General features: G+C 39.7%; 1 protein-coding gene across 2 annotated transcripts in view; it reads left to right on the top strand.

The window, feature by feature from the left end:
- LOC132585447 (neurabin-1-like) overlaps positions 1-15,754 on the top strand; it is a 70,667-nt gene that overhangs the window by 37,366 nt on the left and 17,547 nt on the right. Inside the window, exons 15-17 of one of the 2 annotated variants that reach the window (XM_060257344.1) lie at positions 275-346; positions 560-749; positions 13,257-13,373. In XM_060257344.1, coding sequence (XP_060113327.1) covers positions 275-346; positions 560-749; positions 13,257-13,373 — 379 coding nt within the window. The remainder of the gene's footprint in view (positions 1-274; positions 347-559; positions 750-13,256; positions 13,374-15,754) is intronic. The other variant, XM_060257345.1, reaches the window with a different exon arrangement.

The following is a 15,754-nucleotide window of genomic DNA, read 5'->3' as shown; positions in this document are numbered from 1 at the left end:
ATGCTAATATAGTCACCAAATGAAGCATAGGTTGCTTCCGTATGCAGGGTTGCTGCAGACAGAGCATCCATATCTAGGAAGGAGGTGCAGCTAAATACCACCTTCAAAGTGGCAGTGCTGAACTTGGCAGCCTCCCTTTAGTGTTTTGTGTCTTTTAAAATGTGAAGTGTCAGTTCTAATTGGCAACTATGTGATAGTTACCAAATTCATATCACAACTGTCTTTGACGTCCTGTTTTTATGACTGCCAAATTAGATGTCTTCCTTATTTTCAGGGGCCTGAGAAAATCTGGCGGTAAAGGCAAGAAACAGGAAAAAGAAAATGCAAGAGGTTCTCTGGATAGCCGGTATTTATAGATTCATATTGCATTCTTAACGTTGCCCTCCAGACTGAAAAGATTATTTGAAACTTGAACTTTTAAGTTTCCTGTTTGTTTTGGCCTCAATAGACTTAACATAGCTGTCACATTTGGAATTTTTAGTCAAATATATTTAGTACAGTATAGTTATGAGTACAAAAGGTTATCTCAGAATCATTTACAAGATTCATTCTATTTCAGAGGCTCTCGTGAATTACTGGAAGACAACAATTTATCTGCCTCAGATTCCGATTCCCCTATTCCCACTTGCATGCCTTTCTCTTGGTTTGGAGACAGCCATAAAGAGCATAGTTCTGGTAGCACTCTGAGTTTTTCTCAGGGTGGCCCTGATATTGTCATTGAACAGACCCAAGAGAAGAATAGAATCAAGGTAAATGTATACAAATTCACTATATTTTGTGTATTTAGATTCGATGACTGATGCTTGGACTTTACTGTACTTGTAGCATGTTCAGTACTGAAGGTAAATTATTGCAGTGTACTTTAAAGCTGTCAATTTGTGATAAGACTGAGAGTTTTAAAAATCTGTGTCTTAATCTGGCCTAATGCATGGATTACCCACATGTGCTTTTATTATGCAGATAAAATGCATAGCGAATGCGTGTTGTCTTCTGTTGGCTTTTGGGATGCAAGAGCTTTGATTTTTGTTTGTTTTTTGTAGTACAGCTTTTTATAAGGAACTATTTAAATACCCTGCTATAATATTCTGAAAAAGTACACAATTGTGTTCTGAGGCATATTTATACCTCAAGCCAAATTCCAGCATACATCATTCTTTAAAAAACAACACCCCAATGGTAAAATAATTTGTTCCCTATGTTTGTTTTATACCCCAGGTGCTTTTTTTGTAAATAGAAATAAAACTGTTCAGCAGCTGCACTTTGAGGACATAATTTACTAATGTGCAAGTGACAATGACCTAAGAGGAAAACTCTGTAGAACTACTTCTGTATGTAGTCTGCAAAAAAAAAAAAAGTACCACTGGGGTTGTAAATTTACCCCATAAAATTTTACCAAGTTTTAATACAAAATATCAGTTGGAGTTCACTTGCAGACTCCCTTTCCATCCTCCCCTTTCCTCCATATAAGACAACACTTTAATTATGCCTTAGTTCAGAGTGTTTTAACATTTTCAAAATATGTTCAGACTAAGACAATTATACCGCCAAAGAATCAGCAGATATCAGTAAAATTTGCATTCAATAAAACTCTCATAACTAGCGTCTTAGCCTGTGGGCATAATTCTTTAATAAAAGGCAACATGTTTTGACTGTTCTTTGATTTGTTTTTTAAGGTAGCAAACAGTTTTTAAAAATTATGGAGCAGTTGATATTCTCATTTCAGAAATGTTTTATGTGTTGCCCATATGTTGTCAATTGTAGTTGTTACGTAATATTAATCTGTCTTAAATGGTACTCTAATATCAATTAGTTTATAGGCTTGAAAAGTATTTGTGACAACTTCCCTTCAGTGTACCCTGTTTCCATCAGTAGTATGTGACTTTTTCATTTTCCCCATCCCACTGCTGTTCAAAATACTTCCTGAAATGCTGCTCCCAAGGAATAGGGGACCCCCAGGAAGATCGGGGTGTGTGTGCATTTGTGTGTGGAGTCTGAGGTCTGTAGTGGAAGGTTGGACTTGATGGCCATCTCCAGGTTTGTGGAAATTAGGGGTGTGCATTTTTTTTTCTCAGTATTTTTTGACTCAGGTCTATTAGACCTGGAGAAAATTCGGGATTCTTGAAAAAACCTAGATCCCAATATTGGTAAAGTATTTGGATCTGGGATTTTTCAGAAATCCTGATTTTTTTTTCAGATCTAGTAGACCCAAACCAAAAAATACAGGGGGGGGGGGGAAGCAGCAGCAAAGCCACAGAAAAAAACTGAGAGGTGGCTCAGCTGGGGCTCTTTTGGGCAGACCCTTCAAACTGGACTGCCCAAAAGAACCTGCAAAGGGGCTGATCCTGCAAGAACTCTCCCTGGAGGCTTTCCTGGGGCTCTTCTGGGCAGCCCAGTTTAAACCAGACTGCCCATCAGAGCTTGCTAAGCAGCTGGTCCTGTGGGGAAAGTTATTCCCGCAGGCTCTTCCAGGCAGTCCCCCTTAGCTGTTCTTTGGGTTTGCTGGTAATTCCTGAATATATCCGGGATTCTTTGGGAAATTTCCTCGTGTTTAAAATGAGTACCCAGCTTGCTGGGGGGGAAGTGTAGATGACTGGGGAAGGCAATGGCAAACCACCCTGTTAAAAAGTCTGCCATGAAAATGTTGTGATGTGACGTCACCCTAGAGTCGGAAACGACTGGTGCTTGCACAGGGGACTACCTTTACCTTTAATATACCTGAAAAATACCGATTTCCCCCGGATAAATTAGGTGGGGAAAGTTGCCACTGTTGCAAGTTGTGTATTCATTTTTCACTATATTTAACAAAGTTCTTTAAATTGCCTCACAAGAAATAGTTGGCTCATTAGCTGAAGGCTGCACATCTTAGTATACTTTTACAAAGCCAGCATTTAATTACTGGACTTGCTTCAATCACAGCATGCACTGATGTGCTGTCTCGCTGTTGCATGTCTGATGCTTTTCGTATGGTGGTAATTTTGACCTAATAAATGTAGATTATTTGTGAATCTTTCAGCTCTTTCTTGCTGTGGCTTCGTTACATGTTTCAGCTTTCTGTGTTAATGTTGTACATGTATGCATATTTTAGGTCATATCTACTTTTTTTCTCTCTTGATCTAGTGAAAGATTAGTTGAAAGTTTGCACAATCTTTGCCAACTGACAGATTCCCCATATAACATGCTATCTCAAACAAATGATTGTATTGGTGTTTGTGCCTGCATAGGAGCAGCAGACTAATGCTCGCATAATGGACATAAGTCTTAAATAACTTTGATATATTTTCATTACAGCTTAATATTTGTATTGAGTTTGTTTTTGTAATCTGCTTTGATAATACAGTATTGGGGGACTGAAAGGCAGAATAAAATTCCATAAATAAATACGACCTTAGATGAGATTAGGTTGGTTGTCACCAAGGGAGCAGGGACTGCGTCCAAAGTTCTTGTTCAATATGAATTTTTGTTTAGAACTTCAAATTCTGAATTCCCAGGAAGCAATATTTGCTGTAATTACATAATTGTATTGCTGGTTAAGAGAATTTAAATATCTGTCTCCATCTAGTTGCATTGCTTGAGGGAGTAACTCATTTTAGAGCATGTCAGAGCTTTATACATGAATGCATTATGGAGCAGAGGTCCATCAGTGGCTATTAGCCACAGCGTATTGTTGGAGCTCCTTGGGGCAGTGATACTCTGTATTCTTGGTGTTTGGGAGGGGGACAGTGGCAGGGCTTCTAGTGTCCTGGCCCCACTGATGGACCTCCTGATGGCACCTGGGGTGTTGGACTTGGTGGGCCATTGACCCGATCCAACATGGCTTCTCTTATGTTCTTATTATACCTAATCAGACCCATATTTAGGAGTGTGCAAAAAAATGGCAATTTTTTGGTTCAGGTCTATTGGAACTGAAAAAAACTCCGGTATTTTTGAAAAATCCAAAGTTTTTCAGATACAATAGACCTGAGAAGAAAAATGCCAAAAATAATAATTTAAAAAGCCAGCCTGACCCTGGGTCTGGCTTGGCTTCTCCTGCAGCACTGTTTAAACCATGCTGCAGAAGAAACTGACTCCAGGAGCTGCATGCAGTGGAGAGGTCTCTTTCTCCCTGCCACATGCAGACCTGGCTGGGAGGGCTTCTGTTGTGGTGTGGCTTAAATCTTGCCACGGGAGAAGCTGACCCCAGGAGCTGGGTGCAGTGGGGAACTCGTAGCTCCTGCCACCCTGGCCGATCCTGGGCTGGCTCCTCTTGCAGCTCATTTTAAACTGAACTGCAAGAACCAGCCCCAGCTGAGGTGGTGCAGAACTCTCAGATCCTGCTGCCCCAGCTAATCCTTGGTGTAGCTTAATATCCCCCAATAAAATAAAAATGGCTTTTGTTCAGGCTCAGCTATACCAGTAGCTGATCAGATTCTCTGAATCTGTATTCAGCTTAAACAATATCTGAAAAATTTTAGACTTGGTCTGTGCTGAATGCACACCCCCTACCCTTGGTCCATCAGAATCTGTATTGTCTTCTCAGACTGGCAGTGGCTCTCCAGGGTCTCAGGCAGAGGTCTTTCACATCACCTACTGCCAGATCTTTTAAATGGAGGTACTGAGGATTGAACCTGGGACCTTCTTTGTGCCAGGCTGATGCTCTAAATTGAGTTTGATATGGAGGAGATTTATTCAATGGAGTGTATATCTGTCTTGTCAGATAGGAACCCTTTCTGCCCTTCACGGCTTGTTATGATAAACATGTGACTGTGGGGCCCAGTCTGGCTTCTGTTTGTTGATAGGAAGATTACGCTAGCTTTTTTTCAGAATTAGGTCATACTGCAATTAGATGTGAACTATAAAAACATTAGGCTTTGCTTTAAAGGTATTAAGTATAAGATATCAAATTATATTGAATGTCAGATGGCTGTTTACAGTTTTTCTTACACTGTGGTTCTCAGAGTGAGTGGTGAACTTCACTTAAGAAGCAGTTAAGGGAAACTGGGTAGGCAGGAGAATTTTTTCATCTCCTAGAGCTTCATCTGTGAGGTGGCCAGGACTTCTCCTTCCGCAAACATTTTGTATAGGTGGTTCTGTAGACTGTGCGCCTGTGTTCAAATATATTTCTCCCTATTCTCACAAAAACAAGACATTCCTATTTCATTTAAACCATCCATCCATCCTTTGGCATCAGTGAACATTGCTTTTGTGATGTTTTCTCTTTTACAAATATGAAAACCAGAAAGGTTCACGGTTGTAAATTACTTGCAAGTATTCAAACTATTAAAGTGTATAATTCAAAAAGTCTTAAAAATACATTTAGCACAAAGCTGATAACATCAATCTACACAAGTGAATTCCTATGACATCAAATTGACTTGATTTTTCATTTTGTATAGATATGAGGGGAAGGTTGGTCTCGAACAGGATGGGACTTCCAGGTTATGTTGCCTTGAGCTCAGTGGGGATCCGCAGAGCTTATCTCTAGCGGCCCCCCTGAATCAGGCGGTTGGAGAGGTGCCACAAACATGGCATCTCCAAGGAGACCCTGAAGGGGTTTCCTTTCAGCATGGGGCTTTGCAAGAAGCCAGGGGCATAGCGGCAGCTGTTCCTGTCCTTATATTCCCTGAAGCTCCGCCACCATGATTGCCATTATGGCAGTAAGAGGTGAACACCCGACCGCTTGCTCTTTTTTTTCTTAACAAGCTTCTGATGCATCGCTTTCCTACCTCAAGCACGGCAATTCTACTCGGCAAGTAAGTTTTTAACTATATAAATAAATAGTTAACTTGGATCAATTTTTAAGATAGCAGACAACACAATTATTCTGTTATCTGGTAGATCTGCTCTTAATATGTTTGTTTGGAGAAATTGTTTATACTGAGACAGATAAATTACTATGGTTTTTTCCTGCTTATTACTTTTTTCTCTCTCTACATTTTATGATATTTTAAATCTGATTTTTTTCCCTCTTTCTGTTTGAAATAAGTTAGAAGGATAAAGATATTTGCATTTTATGCTCATTTTAATTATGACATTATTAAAATAACAAATTTGTATTTTTAATATGGTTAAGCTTAGCCAGTTAGTTCTGTGTTGAGACTTCTCTGACTTTTTTATACTTATATGTGCTGAAGAAGAATAGTTTAGTAAAAAGTGTATAATGAAAGATAAAGATGGTAAAATATAAGGGGAAAATTTAATACTTGCAGGTAGAAAGAATTGGGTATTTCATTTGGAGGTAGAAATGTAACTGATATATTTGCATTTTTCTTTGTTTCTGGTCTCCCACCCTGTATCCACTCCCTCCCCCTCTTTAATGCTTCTGTATCTATGCTTATGCTTTTTCTTTTTATAGTTAAAATCAATAAAAATTATAAAAAACAAATCAAAGTGTATAATTCAAAAAGTCTTAAAAATACATTTAGCACAAAGCTGATAACATCTATTTACACAAGTGAATTCCTATGACACCAAATTGACATGGCAAAAAGGGAAAACTTGAATCATCAGTCCAAGATATATCAAATTCCACCATAATCATTTCCACACTTTATGAGGCAATCATAATGCCATTTTTCAGAGATTGTCAGTGGTGCAAGAGCTAAATCGAGCAGCCAGAGCATTTAAAGTGCCCAATAGCACTACTAGCTCTGGCTGCTCGGTTTGCCATCAATCTTGGCAGGGGAAAGAATTTTGGAGTCCCAACGGGGTGAAAGTCACCCTGAACCATTTCAGCAATTGCCGCACTCAACGGGTGGTGTACTGCATGTCCTGCTCGTGTCCAAAATGATACATGGGAAGTACCACGCGCCAAGTGAGAACCTAAGGTCCTTGAGTACAAATCTCGTGTTTGTTTATCCGTGCCTGATGCTCCTCTCGTGGGCCATTTCACCGAGATGGGCCACAGAGCAGAGGATTTTCGATTTTTCATCTTGTATTGATATGAGGGGAGGGTTGGTCTTGAACAGGATGTACGCAAGGTGTTGCTTAAAGAAGAGACTTCTGGGTCCTTTAAATTAGGTACCTTGGCTCCCAATGGTCTTAATGTCAGTTTGGATTTTTCTTGTTTATAATTCATGATTTTGGTGTTTTCCAACTAACTGCACTTCTTGTGATGGTAATAAATTTTTGTACATATGTACTGTGTTACTGTACCTTTAAACCTGTAGCAGCTTGTTTGCAGCTGTGCTCAATTAAGATCTTTTAGAGTGTGAGACTCCCGGGCTTCTTTCTGGACTTCCTGGGAGGAGCCAGCAATCTTGACTCAGAATGTTGAATGTATTGATTAATGAATGTAAGTCTGATTAAGTTTTTTTTAAGAATTCACTATTTGTATTTAAGCCCAAAATTGTATGGTTTGTAATGTTGTGTATGTTTAGATATGAAATACTGCAAGACCCCGTTTTGAACATCTGACGAAGTCATTCAGTGTGAAACGGCCGGCTCCAGCATGCTGCTGGCCCCGTGATCAACTCATGGAATTGGGGTTTAGCTCTTGCACGACTGACAATCTCTGAAAAATGGCATTATGATTGCCTCATAAAGTGTGGAAATGATTGTGGTAGAATTTGATATATCTTGGACTGATGATTCGAGTTTTCCCAGTTTGCCAGGTTTTTGCCGAGTCAATTTGATGTCATGGGAATTCACTTGTGTAAATTGATGTTATCAGCTTTGTGCTAAATGTGTTTTTAAGACTTTTTGAATTATATACTTTAATAGTTTGAATATGTTGCCAGTAATATATAACCATGAACCTTTCTGGTTTTCGTATTTGCATTTATTTGTGGTTTCCTCTTATTGTTTTTGCATTTTCTTTTACAGCATGATTAGTGAATATTCCTTTCTATACAGCCTTTAGAGAGATTCAGTGTATCTGAATTGAAATAATCATATATTTTTTTCTGTAATGAACTGCATTTGCACTTTTGGTTAATTGTGACTGCTGTTGCACACAATTGGGGGTAATTTTGACTATTTTTCTATGTGGTTTCTCTGGGACAGTGAGAGAAGAATAGATCCATTGTATCAGACTTTGCAGATGAGTTTTGGGTATAGGAACTTTGAACAGTACAGTGAAAATGTTACAGTTCTTATCATATGTCCCAGCTGTTTAGAGTTATATTCATGTATATAATTAATACTCAAACGTGTGTTCTTCCTCATTCTTTCCCTTATGCCTGTGATATATAATGTAATTCAGAATTCATGGTTAGAGGAGCCTGAATCCTGTCTGTTCTTAGTTTCTTCTTATGCTGTTTGTTTGTTTTCTGTTATGTTTGGATTTTGATACTGTAGGGAAAATATCCTTATGGGGAGAGTTAAAGATCAAGAGAATTTCTAAAAATAACTAATGAAGTGACCGAGTAGAATTATTCCAGCAGCATTTTTCATTTCCTTAAGAGAGAAGGTTCACTGTGTCAGGAGCAGATATGTGACATTTCAATTTGGCAAATTAATTCCTAGATGATTAAATACGTTCATACGACTATAAGAAGAGTTTTGCTGGATCAGACCAGTGGTCCATCTAGTCTAGCATCCCGTCTCACACAGTGGCCATCCAGTTACTTACTATGAAGGGCCAACAACAGGGCTCAGAGACTAAGGCCTTCTCCTGATGCTGCCTCCTTGCATGGATATTTAGAGATTTGTTGCCTCCTTAGTTCCATAGCATCGAATACACCTATCCTCCATTAACTGTCTAATTCCTCTTTTAAAGCCATCTATGCTCTTGGCCATAACTACATCATCGGGCAGCAGATTCCATGTTTTACTCACAAAAGTATTTTCCTTTGCCCTGAATTTACTTCATTGGATGCCCTTGAGTTATATTAGGGAAAGAGAGAAAAAGTTCCATGTCAGTTCTCTCTACCCCATGCATAATTTTCTTCCTTAGTCATCTCTTTTCTAAACTGAAAAGTCTCGGAGTGCTCAGCCTTTCTTCACAGGAAAGGAGTTGCAACTGCTTAATCATATTGGTTGTCCTGTGTCCTGCCATACTTTTTCCAGCTCTGAAATGTCCTTTTTGAGATACAGTGTGCACAGTAGTCCAAATGAGGCTGAACCATAGATCAGTACAGAGGCATTATGATATTGACTGTTTTGTTTTCAATCCCTATCCTACAAATCCCCATCACTAACTTTGCCACTATTACTGCTATAGTACACTGGATTGACACTTTCATTGAGCTATTTACCATGATCCTAGGGTCTTTTTCCCTCTCAGTTTTTGCAAGTTTAAACTCTATTGGCATGTATGTGAAGTTGGGATTTTTTGCTTCAATGTGATCCTTACAGTTACTTATACTGAACTTAATTTGCCGCATGCTGCACATCCACCCAATTTGTGGAGAACTTCCCGGAGCTTTCAGTCAGCATTGGTTTTCATCATCCTGAATACTTTTGTCCTCTGCAGACTTGACCACTATACTTGTCACCCCCTGTTCCAGATCATTTATGAACAAATTAAATAGCACTGGCACCAATACCAATGCTTTGGGACTCCACTGCTTACTTTCCTCCATTAAGAGAACTGTCCACTTATTTCTGCTCTTATCTTTCTGCCATTTAACCAATTCTTAATCCATAAAATGACACATCCTCTTATCTCATGTCTGCCAAGTTTACTCAAGAGTCTTTGTTAAGGTTCTTTGTCAAAAGCCTTTTGAATGTTCAACTGTATAATATCAACCAGGTCACTATTATCTCTGTGTGTGTGTGTCAACTTTCTCAAAGAACTTCAGAAGGTTAGTTAGGCAGGACTTCACTTGAGAGAAGCCATGCTGATATTCCATTAGCAGGTCTTGTGCCTAAAAATCTGACGTTTGATTGATTTTGCTAAGATAGACATTAGTCTATCTGGCCTGAAATTACCTTTAAAAAAATCAGTGTAACTTTTGCTACCCTCCAGTCCTCTGGTACAGTGATTTTAGTGACAAGTTACATATACTGGTTACTAGATTAACAGTTTCCCATTTGAATTGCCTAGGAGCCCTTGAGTGTATGCAGTTAGACCCAATTAGATTGATTTTTATTTTCCCCAGTAGGCCTAAAAAGTCATCTCTTATCACCATAATTTGATTCAGTGCTTCAGACTCCTTTCCTGAAAATGGGACTCTAGCCCGGGTACATCCCCTACACTTTCACAGTAAACACAGATGCAAACGGTTCATTTAGCTTCTTTTACATCTCCCATTTTCTTTAGCAATCTTTTTATTCTGTGGCCGTCCAGAGAATGTTAAATAAACAAAATACTGCGAGAGCACTGATCTTTTAAGCATTTTATTTTTTAAAAAAATTTTCATTGTGTTTGTGCCCTTTTATAAAGTTTACATCTCTGGTACCTGGCATTACATTTTATGACTCATAGGGCCCGCCCCGCCAAGGTCTCATGTATGTCAAATCCAGTCTTCATAACAAATGAGTTTGACACCCCTGCTAGGGTTTTCAAGGCAACAGAAGTTCAGAGGTGATTTGCTATTTCCTTCCTTTCTGCCTGGTATTCCTTAGAGGTCTCATTCAAATACTAGTTAGAGCTGGCCCTCCTTGGTTTCCAAGATCTTTGAGATCAGGCTAGCCTGGGCTGTCCAGGTTAGGGTTTCTGATTTCTAGGAATCTCATTTCTGTAGCATGATTTGAGCACATGTTTACCTGGTCAGTATGAGAGTAGCTGAAGTCACCCAGTGTCACAGCATTATTTGCTTTAATGCCCTCCCTTATTTCCTTCTCCATTTCAAGGTAAGTTTCAAGGGAGGTTTGATTCTCTGCTACTGGATTATGGTTAAATAGTGGGGGAAGGAGGGAGTTGATGGACTAATTGATTGACATCCCAACTTGAGGTGTGGCCTTCTCTACAGTAGCCAAGGAAACAGGTTTATGCTGATGGTTTAATAAATGCGGGTCAGTGCTGAGTAATAGAGTTGTGAACTTGGACAAGGTTGAAGTTCACTAGCTGTCTTTGGACAGGTCATTAGACTTAAAGGATGAAATGTAATTAGGTGTTCCTTGAAGAATGAGTAGAATACAAATGCTGATTACAGTTATTGCCTCTCCCAACTAGTGGTACTGCACTAGATCATAGTTCTCCTTTTATAGACAGAAGAAAGGGCACATTATGCAGAGCCAAACTCCAGTTTGTCATCAAGTCTTGCAGAGCTGCTTCGTACAGCTTACCCTGTTCTTTCTCTTCTGTTCTGGCTTAATAGTTCATCTGAGAGAGAGACAGTTCACTTCTGGGTCTCAACTTATGCTTTGAGAACTGCTGCTGTTGTAAGGTTTTTAAGCATTTTACACTGTAACATTATATAGGAGAAAGGGAATGATAATTCAGGTAATTTGCTCTAAGCATGTTAAATCTAGGCTAGATGTGAATCAAAACCAGTTGATTTGGTTGCTCACATAAAGGCACGTGTGTGTGTATGAATTCTATTTGCCTAAATTGATACATGTAAGAATTAAATCTTAACAGTTAACAGTGAAAGAATTTCAGTATATTGAGAATTTGGGTGTTTTTTTTAACTTCTTGAAATTTAAGATGTATATTAGGAAGTTAGGAAGTCAGTATTTTACATTTGGTTAGAAAAATGCATCAGGCTGTTGGTTAGTAGTATGTCTGGTGTATCTCTTGTGTGGTATAAATCTGACATGATTTATATGTAACTAGTTGTTAGGGTTGCCAAGTCCAATTCAAGAAATATCTGGGGACTTTGGGGGTGGAGCCAGGAGACTTTGGGGGTGGAGCCAGGAGACATTGGTGGCAGAGCCAGGAGCAAGGGTGTGATAAGCAAAATTGAACTCCAACAGAGTTCTGGCCATCACATTTAAAGGGACAGCACACCTTTTGAAATGCCTTCCTTCCATAGAAAATAATGAAAGATAGGGGCACCTTCTTTTGGGGCTCGTAGAATTGGACCCCCTGGTCCAATCCTTTTGAAACTTGGGGGGTATTTTGGGGAGAGGCACTAGATGCTATACTGAAAATTTGGTGCCTCTACCTCCAAAAACAGCTCCCCCAGAGCCCCTGATACCTGCAGATCAATTCCCCATCATTCCCTATGGGAATTGTTCATGGAGGTGCATAATAGCTGTGGGGGTGGAGCTTCCCCCGCCGGCCAGCTGGCTGGGGGAGGGGGGAAGCCTGTAAAACCAGGGGATCCCCCACTGGGCCCGGGGATTGGGAAGCCTACTAGTTGTTAAGCCTGGGCAATCCTTGCATGTTTGCTCTTTCCTCTTTGCTCCAAGGTGCTCAGATTGAAATGCTTCAACAAGCTATAGTTAGTTATTTTATCCAAATCGCAAGCTCTTCTGCTTTTGTGTGTGTGTGTGTTTGTATGTGTGTCCATTCTGGCCCCATATTGCTTTGGTTTATCCCCCAGTTTCTGCACACGTTTTTGTGCCTCTAGTCTTCACTTCTTTATTTTTTTCCTTTTTTCTGGTGCTTTAGAAACCACTTTTATCCTGATCTTTTCCTGGAAGTTTGCCTTTTTCCTTGTGCATAAAGTTTCTGTTGGTTTTCTTTGTCCTGCCCCCCCCCCCCGCCTCCAGCCCACTTTTCAGTGATAGGACTGTCATTGTCACACCACTCCCTCTCCTCCCCCCCTAAAGCTGATTGATTTAATTTTAATCTCTTTTAAAAATGGCACTGAAAGATCAATATACTGTTGCAATAGTAGGGTGTGCAGGCTCTCTGAATTCCAAGCTTTCATTTTTTTAAAAAAGTTTTTCCCTTGTGGAGATATGCCTCCTCCTCCCCCAAATTCATATAGGAAGAAGTTAGAGACTTTTTCAAAAAATGAAAGCTGGGAATTCAGATAATCTGTTTAACCTATCAGTTCAGTGGGTATGTTGATATTTGAGTGGCCAGAACAGACTCATCAAAAAAAATTACCTATATTTTTGCCCTCAGTTCCTCAGATACATCTCGGTCTGAAGGGAATCACCAGCACTATAAACATTCTCTTCACAGTGCAGCTCTAAGGAGAGTTATATGCTTCCATGCCCATTAACTTCAATAAGAAGGGTGTAAAGATTGCACTGCTAGCATACTTCTGGGATTTTCTGAAAGTTCATTTTTACAAATCAAGTAGAAAGAACCCACATTTGTGTGTTGTAAGATGGGAAAAATTAGTGTAAGTTATTCTAGCTAAAATTGATTAAAGCTGACTGGAAATTGAAGCTGTTGATTCTTTTTTAAAAAAGACATGCTTAAGGTACTGTGTCTCCTTGCGATTTACTATCCCCCAGGGGTAAGTTAACAAAACATTATTTTCACTTGTTTGCAGAGTAGAATTGTCATAGATGATTCATACCATAGCAATCCAAGTTGTGATCTCTCAGGGTTAGTGACAGAGCCCAGTCTTTCAGGGCGTTCACACACTTTAACCTTCTCTTCAAATGAGGTGAGTTTTAGTGTGTCTGTGTATATTGTTGATGTCATCATTCAGTCTACATTATACCATTTTGGTTTGTCTAAAATTAAAATGGTAGTCATCATCATTGCACCTTAGTATTTTGATAACCGGATATTGAAAAATGTACCCAAGCAAAGAACATTTTATGAACATTTATTTGCTCCTTACTAATTCTAGTTCTATAAAGGCATCCAATAAAGGCTAACTTGCACATACATGAAGTACACAAGAAGCTGCTTTATACTGAATCAGACCATCGGTCCATCATGGTCAGTCCTGGCTACTCAGACTGGCCGCAGTTCTCCGGAGTCTCAGGCAGAGGTCTTTCACATCACTGCCTACCTGATCCTTTGAACTGGAGATGCTGGGGATTGAACCTGAAACCTTCTGTGTACCAAACAGAGGCTCTGCCACTGAGCCACAGCCCCTCGCTAATCATATTTTATATGGCTTTGCAGATCGTTTTATAAATAAAATTGCAGCACTTGTTATCAGAGCAAGATTAAAAGAAATTAAATTTTCCTATACAGTGTATTAAATATACGTCTATATTAGGTGAGAGTTAATTCGTACTGGTAAAATTCTGTATGTATGATGCTTTCATCAACTAATCTTACTTGCAAGTTGTTAACTATTTAAATATTTAGTAGTTCATTGAGTTTTATAAACTATATAAAATAAAAATGTATATTTACAGAATAGGTCAATGGGGGAAAACTGCAAATCAGTTACATTTTAAATACATCCCTACTGTGTAGGAAGGCAGCTCATTAATTAATGGCGTCACTAGCCAATGCAGTTTACTTTGAGCATGGTTACATTTTCAAATACCGCAGCTTTTGTGAATGACGTTTCAGAATACAGAGATATTCATTTCTAAAGGAAAGGTGCTTGTCTTTTTAATTGTAATGGGTAATGCTTATTCAGTTACTGTTAAGACCAACATACGTCTGCATGGTCTCTGCATCACATTGGTGGATTTTATGATTGTGCAAAGCAATGATTCAAAATGTGTAGAGCTAGCTTTGTGGCATGAAGATTTTTCCTTGAGGAAAGTAGCCCCAAACTCTTAAGATACAGTTCTTTGCCTTTCTGACTCAGGCTGGAGCTATTAAGACATCTTTGACCAGGGTAACCCATTCTTACCACCAAAACCTCATTGCACTCTGCTCTCAGACATCTCTAGACAGGGCTCCAAAAGCAACATTAATTCTTTCAGTTGTCCCTGGGCAGTGTAAAAAAAAGAAGTTCCACCTCATTTCTCTGGAACTCCTGGATGTGATTGTGCTTTTCTCATCAGGTAACAGCAAAGTAGTACAGGTGGGCCACCAACAGTGCATGGTCCCATGCTTTGAAGAGCCTACCCTGCTGCCTGTGAAAGAGATGCATCATATCCAATATCATGCCCATTGCCATCCATATTGTTGCCCAGGACAATGTGTGTGCTGATGCTGTCAGTCATCAGTGCCCTATGGTTAGGGAGTGGAAATGCAACAACTGGTATTTTGGTCCATTCTTCTGTTGATGGAGGTTTCCCCACATAGACCTTTTTTGCAGTATTATGTCCCAGAACAGGGAAGGGTAATTGATCATTGATCTCTAAGAGATGTCTTCCTACAGAAGTGGTCAGGATTTCTATTCTGTGCTTTGCATCCTATCACCCTTGTCATCAAAATCTTGAGGGAAATAGAGAGGGACTGCATGGATTACCATCCTAATGACCCCAGTTTAGCCTCTCCAGCTGTGGTTCCCTTAAGCGCTGCAGAAGTCCCAAGAGTCACTGCATCCTCCTCACCAGGACTTGAAACTTGTGACGGCATCCCAGCAGGATCTTGTAGCTGGACTCTGTGCACCAGCACTTTGGAGGACTGAGCCAACTAAAAGATTAGAGAAAGTCTGAGGGAGGATCCTTCGAATGCATGGAAGCCATCTATGTGGAGATTGTGTAAGTGGAAGCAATTCACCTTCTTTGCTTCCCAGTATGGGTAGAATCCATCTACCTGCCCCCCCAACATCTGTTCTGGAGCACCTGCTACATCTTCAGCTTCGTGCATAATTCAGAGATCTCAGCACCTTTTCTCAAAGTTCAATAATTTTTCCAACGATCTCTAATGAAACAGTTATTCCTGGATCTTCCAATCCAGACTCCCATTTTCTGCATGGGATCTGCAGCTGGTCCCTGAGTAATGGGTAAAACCTTTGAGACTGGCTACAGTTGACATCAGCCTCATCACCTTCAAAGTGGCCTTTGTTATCTATGTATGTTCTGCAAGATGAGCTGCAGAACTCTGTACACTGAGATAGGATCCTCCTTACATCAATTTTCATCAAGAGAAGGTGAAGGTGATACCTGACAATAGCCTTTTTAC

The sequence above is a fragment of the Heteronotia binoei genome, chromosome 16 (genome assembly GCF_032191835.1).
Source record: "Heteronotia binoei isolate CCM8104 ecotype False Entrance Well chromosome 16, APGP_CSIRO_Hbin_v1, whole genome shotgun sequence".
Lineage (NCBI taxonomy): Eukaryota > Metazoa > Chordata > Lepidosauria > Squamata > Gekkonidae > Heteronotia > Heteronotia binoei.
Note: the sequence above shows the minus strand (reverse complement) of the source record. Positions and strands in the feature narration are given on the sequence as shown.